Source organism: Narcine bancroftii, chromosome 5 (genome assembly GCF_036971445.1).
Source record: "Narcine bancroftii isolate sNarBan1 chromosome 5, sNarBan1.hap1, whole genome shotgun sequence".
Classification (NCBI taxonomy): Eukaryota; Metazoa; Chordata; class Chondrichthyes; order Torpediniformes; family Narcinidae; genus Narcine; species Narcine bancroftii.
Genome location: NC_091473.1, coordinates 21,992,250 through 22,004,264, shown reverse-complemented (window position 1 = coordinate 22,004,264; position 12,015 = coordinate 21,992,250). Strand labels below are relative to the sequence as shown.

At 38.6% G+C, this 12,015-nt stretch overlaps 1 protein-coding gene across 1 annotated transcript in view; it reads left to right on the top strand.

Annotated features, from left to right (window-relative positions):
• bsnb (bassoon (presynaptic cytomatrix protein) b) overlaps window positions 1-12,015 on the top strand; it is a 451,700-nt gene that overhangs the window by 294,981 nt on the left and 144,704 nt on the right. Inside the window, exons 9-11 of the mRNA XM_069936943.1 lie at window positions 855-953; window positions 2,559-2,614; window positions 6,855-6,961. Coding sequence (XP_069793044.1) covers window positions 855-953; window positions 2,559-2,599 — 140 coding nt within the window. The 3' untranslated portion in view covers window positions 2,600-2,614; window positions 6,855-6,961. The remainder of the gene's footprint in view (window positions 1-854; window positions 954-2,558; window positions 2,615-6,854; window positions 6,962-12,015) is intronic.

The following is a 12,015-nucleotide window of genomic DNA, read 5'->3' as shown; positions in this document are numbered from 1 at the left end:
AATACAGATTGGGCAGCAAAGTTAAACTATTAGCACAATACTATTGCAGCACCAGTGACCCGACTGCCACTGTAAGAAGTGTTACGTTCTCCCCATGATCTGCGTGGGTTTCTTCCGGGTGCTCCAGTTTCCTCCCACCCTCCAAAACATATGGGGTTGATAGGTTAATTGAGTATAATTGGGCTGCACAGGTTTCATTGGCTGGAAGGACCTTCTACCATGATATATCATTACGTTTAAAAAATGGCTTGTAATTTGGTGTAACTTTGTTTCCATTATTTTTCTTTTGCATTGCAATCTTTCAGAGCTATTTTATTAATATTGGAATGTCCCTCACCTGTTCCATATTAAATACAAGTGTGCGAAACTAATACATTATTGTCTTCTGTACCTATGAATTTGGTGTTAATGATGTCACCTCCCCATGCATTTATGCTTTTGTATAATTTCATCATTTTAACAATGCACAAAAATAATTATTTATTGGTTGACTGTGTCTTTTGTTCAGCTCTTAAATAGCAATGTTGGCCTTTGGAAAATGCCTGCAGTAAATTGAATGACACAATGAAATAGAGTCTACATTGACTCGTTCTAAGCCATCTAATCACACCTGGAGTTGAGAGGAGTTGTGACTTCAGTGCCTTAGCATTAGCAAGGAGAAACAGAATTGTAAATCCTAATCTGAATATTAGTCTCTGTTGGAAATTGTATTTGTGGCTTTGATCTGGTACTAAAGGACTCCTGGTGCAGCTAAAACCCTGCCACTGGCTGAATCACATAATGCAAGGAAATTGCTATGGTGGAGTTAGAATCTGAAATAAATTGTAAATGTTTGGTTTTCTCTCTGACAATAGGTTCAAAAGCAGGTGAAGACAAAGAGGGTGATATTGGAGCTTTTGTTTCAAAAATGTTGCCAGGAGGAGCTGCTGAACAGGCTGGGAAGCTGACCGAAGGTAAAAATAGACAAGTGCAGAATGGGCTAGAAAAACTCTCGTCAACCCAATAGTTCACTAAAGTCAAAAGTCAAGTGTGTCAGAAGATCTAATTATTTTCCACTCTTTCCAAATAAAATCGTGTCTGCTTTCACGATTTACCTAATTTTAAGATAAACATATAATGGACAAGAATTTCCCTCATAGTAATAACTCAGCAAGATTTTTTTTTGTTGCCCGAATAATTGTTTTGCATATCTACAACCTTATCTTGCTTTACAAATTTAGGATTTTGTTGCTGCGGAAACATGCCTTTTCTGTTTCTGGTCTCCAGACCCATTATTTAACATGGCGAATGGAGCAGTGAGTTGCGTAATAAAGCTATAATGGATTTGCCTTGCCCTGTGCAAGAAATCATGCAGTTCATTTAAGTTCATTCCTAGCATTAATGATAAGGATCATTTTTCTTAATGATTGCAGTAAATAAATATTTTTTCTGTATTATTCTTTGATTCCTAAAGACAATGAAATGGAAGTCTACCGCAGTACTCCATTCCTCATGTCTAGGCTACTCTTCCCCAAGTGAATCTCTAAAGAGGCAACTCTCAACCCACAGAACTTTCTCTCTGGCAGCAGCATCTACATTCATTATATTGGAAATTTAAATACATTTCATTCACAGCTTCCTCTTTTATCTACCTTGCAGATTTAAATCCTTAAATATCTCTTATACATTATTTAAAAGTTATTTTCAGATAAATATGTTGACTCTAAGTACTTCTTTATCATTTCCTCACTAATGTATTCCAGAATCTTCCCCTTGATTTATGACCTTTACTTCCATATTTCCTCTCTCCTTTTCTGACCAGTGGTATTACATTTGCTGCTTTCCTATCAAGTGGGACCTTTAAAAACTCTAGCAAAATTTGCTTTGTGATTACCACTCCATCCACACCTTCTGCAGCCACATCTTTTGTACCACTGTTTTATTCAGCACACAAATTTATCAAATAGTAAATATTATCAACATCAGCAATTCACTATAAATAACTTTGATTTAGAAGTTTGTGACAACCATGAAACTGGCAAGTTTTTCTCAGCAATGTCTGCTGTGAGTAACAATTTTAATGGGAATCATTTATTGAAACCCAGCATAGATAACCATGAAGAGAATTCAAAATGTAGCTTAGACTGAAAAATTTCAATGAACTGTCAGGATCTTAGTTGTTGATTCCGGAACTTGAAATTTCATTTGCCATGGAGCTCTACTAGATTCCTGATCAGATGCGTTATCTATGCATGAATATAAAAAAATATGAATATGTCTCCAATGCTGACATTTTAGAGATGTTTTTGGTTCAGACACAACTGCTAATTTCTGACACTTTTGAATCATAAATTTCATTTATTAATTGTTAATAATAATGCTCTTTCCATCATACATTCTACATAATCTGCTATTATTATTAAAGTTGCAAAGTGGATAATTATCCACCAGGAAGTGAATGAAATGTTTAATTATTCTGCTGGACTTCTTCCAGTTTTATACCTACTTTTTAATTATCCAGTTCAGATTATAATTGAATGAATAGAAAAGTAAAGATTGTGTTTTCCATCTTTATATAGGCATCGCTTCCTTTGGCCGTAAGCTAACTTCATTTTGGTAATCACACTGCTGTAAGGTATGTGTTGTGTCTTTTGTATATGGGTAAATATCACAGAGCATGTTTATTGCTGTCATATATAGATGTTTGTTTGTAAGGATTACAATTAATATCAGTCAATCATTTTCACAAAAGTTCAAGGTTTCTTTATTGTAATGTACATAGCATTCAAAATTTGTTCACTTATGTTTGCACATAAAGGCACATAGAGAGGCACCACTAATCCAGTGCCCCCATTAAGAAGAGAAAGAGATGCAAAAGAGACATCAAATGTCCGTGGATCACACCACCTCCTCTGATGCCTCCACCTCCTGTGCTCCTGTACTCTCTGTAGCTGCATGACCTCTCGTCTGTTCCAGCAGTGAATCTGAACTCCAGACATCCAAGTCACCTTCGGCCCCTGGTTTCTAACCCCTGATATAATTAAGAAGCTGTCAGTACCAGAGCCCCCTTGGGAACCCTGCTTGCCATCATGAATCCTGGTCTTGATACCTGGTTCCCATAGGCCAGTCTCCTGCAGTCTGGTGTGGTCTTCATCTGCTGAGCACTGGTCCTTTGCTGTGGTCTCTTGCTCTGTAGTGTCCTTTCCCAGGCTTCATTTTGGCAGAAGGGTGGGGTGTCTTCCAGTTCTGGTGCCCTGCAGAAGCCTGCTGCTTCCCCAGAGCCTGCAACCCCTGTGGTCTGGGCTACCAAGTCCAATCTGTGTGGTCTGGGCTACGAATTAAAGACACAGTCATTTTGGGCAAGGACCTTCATATGTTCTCTGATATTAAAAAAAAACCACCATCAGCTATGTTTTACAGGTGGTTTAATCCTGTGCAAGGCCATCGGATGTGACGACTAGACAGTCGCACTATGCAGAGGAATGCTAGAAGATGTGTCTCCTGCTCCTCCTGAGTCAGCACCCTCTCGTTAGGATCTTACTGTAATGCTGACTGTAATGATGTAAATCTCATATTGCTTCTTTTCTTCCTGCTCCCTCAAATGCAACAATTCCTGCTGAATAAGATGGATGGAATATTAGTAACATTCGAGTATCTCTCATGTGTCTTATTTATGTGAATGATCTGGATTCAGGAAGTCATTAGGATGATGGATATCATTTCATGAGATGAGGTCAAAGAAGGATGAGTTCAGTGAAATCTAAGTTATGATTAGGTAGCTAAAATGTGTGTTACAAACTCAGAGGACCACAAAACCCAGCAACAACAGATATTCACCAAGACAAATGGTTATTTAAACAAAAGTTGCTTTTAATTATCTTTAAAAATGCAAACAGAATCAAACATTAACTTATCACTATAAACTTGACTAACCTAACTTAACCCCCTTCTAATTGTAAGCGCACGTGTATGTAATGTGTGTGTAAGTTCAGAAAAGTTATTTGATTCACAGTCCAATCTCACTTCTCATTCCTCCAAGTTCACTGGTTGCAGGCAATTCGTATACTGTGTACAGAATTTAACATTTATAAAGTTCACCAGGCTTTGGTGCTTGAAAGGTAAATGGTTACCACTCAGTAAGGTTCTTGTCTGTTTTCAGAGAAAGATTTGTTGTTCGCTGGATACCTACAACTGATTCGTTTTAATTCATCACTTCAGTGGCTTGCCAACAAAACTTTCCCCCTCAGAGTTCTCTAGATTATAACCTCTTACTTTCAAGTCACCACAGAGTTCCTTTTTGTTTCCCTTATTTCAAGTCAAACATTAGGCAGCCAGTCCTCTCCTCTTGTATGGACCACAAGGGTTTTGCCCAGGCTGAACTAAGCACTCACAGACTGTCTTCCAAATGTGAGAGAAAGCCTGTTTGACTCTCTCTGCTTGCAAAACTACATGACTCTCTTAGAACAGCAAGTTCCCCTCCAGACAGAAAGCAGCTCTGACAAGTTTTTTCATCTGTTGCCTTTTTGTGACAACAATCCATTAGTGAAGTCTCTTGGGCATCTCCAAAGCTTTTGCAAAGGCTCTAGGGCCCGACATGTGTAGCATGAGCAGAGCTCCAGTATTTTAAATAAAATCTGTTTTAAAGTGTTTGTATGTGACCTACACTAAAAAAAAACTTGCCCCAATTTATCTCCCAGAAACATTTCTATATTCAATACAAACACAACATAATCTGTCACATCTGCAAGAGGACACAATTATGGGAGATGAGTTTGAATGCAGTTAAATGTAAGACTTGTGTATGAAAAGCAAATGATGACTTGAATCAGATAGTAAAATGACTGAAAATTCTGAGAAATAAATAAGTTACTGCATTGAAGACATCCAATCATTTCAGACCAATAATTAATCATGCAAGCAGAATGCTGACAATGTTGCCAGACCAGGAGAGTTTAAATCTGCAACCATCAATGCTTAGCAAAATACTGTTTTGTCAACTATACTCTAGATATTATGTTCAGATTTTGATGGCTTCATAATGATGAAAGGAACCAAATTTAAGAGAAGTTTACTGATACAAAATGAAATAGTAATTCTTCAAGTCTACATTTTAATTTCAATATGAAAATACATAGGGAAAAAAACCAGATGGTGCAGGTGAGAATTAGCTAAATGGATGATTTTATTAAAATTTTTTTTTATTTTTCACACAATAAACCATACTGACCAAAATACATAGACATTTTTGTCTTGAATGGATGATTAATACTTAAAATAGTTCTAAAATAGCCTAACCTTTTATCTGGGATCATCGGGACTGGACACCTGCCATTGTTCGGAATCTTCCAGGTTTTGGAATAATTTTGATTTTGGTTCTTTTAAGCAAATGCCTCGCTTCTAGCCCCCACCAGCTGGACATTGGCTTTGCCCCCCCCCTCATGCCCGTCCATTTCCCTGCCACTCTTGGCTGCCCATTGCACCCCGGCCCCATCCATCCATTGGCACCCAGGGCCAGTGCAGACTATTTTGTGCCCTAGGTTTGACTGAGCACAGGGGTGCTGGCTGGGCTGAGTAGTGATTAAATGTGCACTGTACAGGGGGCTCTCAACCAGCACATCAGTCAGGTGGAGGTTGGAGGTGACTGGGTAGCCAGGAAGCTCGGCCAAAAAGGCAGCCAGTGCTGGCTGCTCGGAGCTGGCAGCCAAGTGGGGCAGAAGGCTGGATACGAAATGCAGATCTGCAGGAGGAGCAGGCCATTGGGGTGGTGGAGCTGAATGCCACTGGCTTTCAGGCACCCCACCAGGTTTTTGGCCTGGCCCTCAGGCACACCCCGGCAGCGCAGCGCCATCTGTTGCCACCCCCCCCCCCCCTATCTAACTCCCGACATGGCAGCAGAGATGCAGTGCTTCCGAGCCCAGAGTTTACAGAGCGCCACACTGGATTTCTGCAATGGCTCAATGCAGGAGCAGTACCAGAGCAGTTCCAGTTGCATGGGGGATTATGGGTAAGGAAGACGACCATTGCTCCCACATTGAGCCAGCCACTGCCTGCTTCTCTCCCACTGAGTGCTGGGGACCGAGAGTTACCTTTTCACCAAAGGTAGGAGAGGGCACCCACGAGAACACAGACGGGGCGCTGGGGAATGGTGGGGAGTGGGGTCCTCCCTCTGAAAATTGAGAATTTAATACAGGGAACTATCATTATTTATGTACATTGTCATCTACCAATAGAAATGCCAGCTTTTGGTGGTTGCCGGTGTTCGAAATCCCGGATAAAATATTAGTAACCTGTACAGTAAAGTCAGATATGTTGATGAAGTCCTTACTAGATCTTAACAAATTCTTTTATTTGCAAATGTTCAATTGCAGACCTGTTAAGCTGTCAGAGATTGACAGGGGTCATAAATATATATCCAGTCCTTTGAAATGAAATCATATCTTATTATTGAGGTTATGAAATAGCTAAAAATATTTTTGAACATTAATTATTGTATTTATGGTAGTTACCAATAGCAGTTCCTTCTTGGATCAAAGATACATCAAATAAAATAGTATTTGCCAAACCATACAAAAACAGTAGATAATTGTTTGAGCCCAATTTCTGAATTGAATTCCCTGTCTTGGTTCTGCAGAAAATCACAGGAGGATGGAGTCAAATAAATCCTGTCAGACATCAGTATTTTCAAAAACCTCAGATGTAATATGACAGAAAGAAATAAGCTGATGTTATGCCAGATGATCTGAATAAATAGTGCTATGTCTCAATATCCGGTTCCTGTGAATGTTAGCTGTGTTACTGTTTTAAGTTTTAGTCATCTCGTTTTAGTTAATTTTTTTTGGTAGATTTTGCTTTGAGTGCTATCTGATTCATTGCAGGAAAGTTGGTGTGGGATTGGAGAGAGGTGTAACATAATGGAAAAACCTATGAAGAATCAGAATACATTCAACAAGAAATATAAGAGCATGGGACTCTGTGCATACTGGTAGGTAAATGGAACTGCATTAAAAAATTGTTTTGTTTTACAATTCTGATGAGTTATCTCATTCACAAGCAAATGATTATGTGCACAGGGTCAACAAATTTCCATCAGGACTATTGGGTTTTGATGGTAACTTTTATGAACAAGTGCAAACTTCTTAATCAATTTCTCAAAGACCAGCAAGCAATTGTTAAGGAGTTTAAAAATCAGTTAAATTTCGAGCCCTGATTCTTCATGGCTTACATGAGAATTAGGTATAATAATATCAGCAAATGTAATGAAGTGACACTTAACCCCATAATGTGAAAGATCCAGTGCTTTGTGAATGCAATTTTAAACTGCAGACCAGTTTTAATCTCTTCCAATATTGTGGTTTCATATAACTAGATGATGGAAACAGTGATTATTCATTTGTGTCTTATGTTCCTGTAAACACTTTATGCCTGCATGCCGTATCATCCATATATTAACTGCAGTGCAAAATAATATATTTGAAAAAGAATTTGTGGTAGAATTTTTAGACTCAAAGTTCATCTTAATTATATACAGTACTCTCTACAACACTACAGTTAAATGAATCCAAACTCTTATAACAGGACTATTGTTTTCCTCGGAGAATATTTTCTCCAGGCAACATTAAGCAAGGGTGACTTTGCTCTCAATTAAGCTTGCATTTTTTTTCAAAATGTCAGTTATTGTTCTGAGGAAAACAAGATATTTACAAATAATCATTCCCCTGCATTTTCCCTCCCTTTTAGATAGATTGATGGAGCATAAAACAAAGGAATTACCATCAAGCATCTTTTAAAATGTTCATAAAGCTATTTCATTTTTATTCATTTCACTTCAAAATATCTATTGAAAACCTATTCAAACATGGGAAAAAGGGTGCAGTGATTCTATATCTATGTGGAGGAAAAAGTAGCAGGGAGGATATAACAAGATTGTTTTAAATTTTGAATGATATTGAAAAGATAATGTTACAATATATTTTTTTGAAGAAGGGGTATGGAAGTTCCTTTGAGCTTGTATCATCTCTCACTATTGCCCTGATCTCATTCTTGAATAACACCACTACCCCACCACCTTTATTATCCTGTCTATCTTTTCAAACTATCTGATACCCCTGAAAGTTTAATTCCCAATCATGCCCATCTTGTAACCATGTTTCTGTGATGGTCACTAAATCATATGCCTGGGTACTGATTTGCACCTCAAGTTCACTAACCTTGCTTCTAATACTACAGGCATTCAGATTAAGTGCCCTTATGCTCATTGTCCTTTTAGAATCTAGTGACCTTTGCTTTTAACTTTTCTTCCCTCTAATTATCTTTTTCTCTTTCCTATCTCTATCTTTGGTCTCTGTACCACCTTCCTCATTCTTTATTGCAGGTTCCCATCCCCCTGTCCCATTAGTTTAAACCTTCCCCAACCGCACTAGCAAATAATCTCCTTAGGATATTGATCCCGGCCCTGCCCAGATATAGACCATCTGATTTGCACTGCCCAAGAACCGGTTCCAATGCCTCAAGAAACTGAAACCCTCCCTCGTGCACCACTGTTCAAGCCACACATTCATTTTAACTATTCTGCTATTTCTATTCTGACTAGCTCATGGCTCTGGAAATAAACCTGAAATTATTATTTATGAGGTCCTACTCCTTAATTTATCTCCTAGGTCCCTAAATTCAGCTTGTAGGACCTCATCCTGCTTTTTTTCCTTATATCATTGGTACCAATACCGATCACAACAGCTGGCTGTTCACCCTCCCATTTCAGAATGTTCTGCAGCTGCTCAAAGACATCCCTGACCCTTGCACCTGGGAGGCAACACACCATCCAGGAGTCACTTTGCGGCCACAGAAGCTCCTGTCTGTTCTCCTTACTATAGAATCCCCTATAACTATTTGTTCGACCACTCTTTTTCCCCTCCCTCTTGCACAGCAGAGCCACTCACAGTGCCATGATCTTGGCTACTCCTGATGGGCAATCTCACCTAACTTCTGCAGTACCTTCCTGATACTGCTCTTGCTGTTGGTCACCTAGCAAAACTCTATGAACTGTAGTATATAATTACATTTTTCTTTATTTTATGGATAATCCAGATGCAAATAGCCTAATTACCCAATCCTCAGCAATCGACAGTGGTGAGATAGAGAAGGCTTAAGCAGCAAATAGGTCTTCGGTGCTGTATCCTGATATTTCCAAGCCCAGCTTCAAGAACAGACCCTGACAGTTTAGGCTTTTAAACTATTTTAATAAATGATTGAGAGTCACAGACATTTGAAAACTACATGAGTAAATTTAAGTAATGAAATAAATATTTAAATACAAATTAAACATATTGGAATATAAATCATTTAAAATATAAATGTCATTAAAGTCCTTTGTTAATCAATGAGCATAAGTTGTTTTCAGTACTCAAGAACACAAGAATGTCACATCAGCAGAAGGCCTCTAGGCCTGCTAATTCTGCTTCGTTATTCAATATGGTCGTGGCTGATCTATACTGTGCTCAACTCCTGTGCCAAGAACTCGTAACTCTCAGTTACTCAACTTTTCACATACAGTACTTCTCTACTCATTTCAATCCTAAATATATAGTGATCTGGCCTCCACCACCCTTGGGGAAGAGAGTTATAAATAGTCTTACAGAAAAGATGCAGCTCAGAAATGAACCCTCAGTCCACTATCTACATTGACCATCAACCACTCATTTACAATAATCCTGCATAAGTCACAAGGAGAACATTCAGACTCCACACAGACTGCACACACACAGAACTGAACCCACATTGAAGCAGTGCGTCTGCCAGCTGTACCACTGGGCTACCATTTCTGAGTTCTAGAGATTCTCTTCCTCCTCTATTTTGCCTCATCTTCTTCCACTTTGAGGATACCCCTAGATATATGAAATTCCAGTTTCTCTTTATTTTTCAGTCTTTGTTTTTTTTTTCCATTGCACTATCAGTGCCACGTACTGATGCAATGCTCTGGAATTCTATACCCACGGTCTTTGCTATTTACCTCTCTGCTTTCAAAGTCTTCCTCAAAATATTTAACTTTGGACAGTTGTTCATACGAGTCTCCCTGCCTCATCAGTTTTAAGTATTTGTTCCATTCACTGTCACAAAGGAAACAGTACAGGTTTAAATGTCTTTTTATCTAATACAATTGCTTCTGCTGTATCCTTTCCTCCCATTCATGTCACGAATACATGGGAATCTTCCTGCAGTGAATTCGATATAAATGGTAATTACGTCTGATGTTGGCATTTGTTTTAGATTGGTGGTTCTTAACCTTATTCTTTCCACTCACATACCACTTTAAGTTATCCCTATGCCATTGGTGCTTTGTGATTAGTAAAGGATTGCTTAAGGTGATATGTGAGTGGGAAACGAAGGTTGAGAATCACTGCTCTAGACCCAATTGTTACTGAAATATTTTGCTTGAGTAAAATTGTCGTTGGCCCATTTCCTTTGGAGTTATGAAACCATCCACATAACAAGTCAATTAGGTACAATTAAAACAGAGGTTTTCTTTCCACCACATACCACCTTAAGCAATCCCTTATTAATCACAGAGTACTGATGGCTGAGGGAATACTTAAAGCGGTATGTGATGGAGAGGAAAAGGTTGAGAACCACTCTTTTTGATAAAAAAAGATCACTTTAACATGTAGCCTGATCATGATTAGTCACTGAAGCTAACAGTTAAAACATCTGAGCACATACAAAGATGGTTCACTTCTGGAGTGAAAACATGTGATTGTTTTTGAGTCAAACCATGCTCGCGTGAGAGATTTGATTGGGCAATCCCTCTGGAATCCATCTTGTGCCAGTGATGAGACTTCTGTATCAGGTGCAGAAAGAGCAAAGTCCATTTCTGTGCAATATTCCTTTAGAGAATTGCCCAGGAAATTAGGTCATGTTGTTCTGAGATGCAGCTGCCATTGATTGCTCTCAGAATATTCATGCGTCAATGATGCTGCTCACTGGGTTCTTATTTGGGTTCTCTCATTTACCTTCTCCTTCAAATCTACCCTTATAGCCTGCCAATCCCTTCCTCAGACCCACGAATGAGACTATATTTGTCCCCTTAACTCCAGACTCAGATTTGATTAATGTATTTATGCACTGGACAATGACACAAATGCAAAATGTTAAGACCTTTCCTCGGCACTGTTTTATTGAGCCTTGGATACGGTTAAACTTTGCTGTGATGGGTTTGTAATAAAAATGATCATTGGCATGTGGTGCAACGACAAATGAGCATGCTTCTCTTACCTCCCTGCTAATGAATTTCTGGACAACTGTGTTTTAATTGAACGTGTTGAGTTATAGTTTATATCATCAGAAACAGATAAATAACATTTCTAAAACAAAGCTTGTGGTTTCAACTGCATGGTTTTATTTTTCATTGCATAAAAACTGCTCTTGCTCACAAAGAGACATTGATCAACACCTGCACTTCCTCCCTGATTGTTCACTTGGAAATAGATTGATGAGTTTTAATTGATGTATATACAAAGTGTATGCACTGCAGTTTTGAATTGTAAATCTGGCATGACTAATTTGCCAAAAGTCAAATAAGTATGTATTATTTGTGCTCCTACTGTCCTGACAAGGCAGTTTTAATGCACAACAGCGGAAGTTTCAACTGCCTGCAGATGAGCCTCATTTCCTTAGTGTCAAAAGATACATAATTGAGTCAGATCAATTACAGTTATGTCTGAGTTTGCACTTAGCAGAGCAAGTAGGATTTCTTGCATCGTAGCTATGTATTTTCAAACTAAAAAATTATATGCTGTTGAAAAGTGGAAAAGGAAGTTTACCAGGAAATGCAGATAGTTTTTAAAATTTGTTGAATGCTTTGTTGATCATCATTCTGGGGTAACTTAGCTTGATATTATACAACAGAAATTTCATTCCATTGGAATGTTCCTCTCCACTGTAAGAACTCACCCTGATCCAAATGACAAATGGTTGTTATCAAGCAGCAGATGCTACAACTCCATGATGGCCTATCCAGTAAGGTGAAGCTGACAAAGCCAGCTG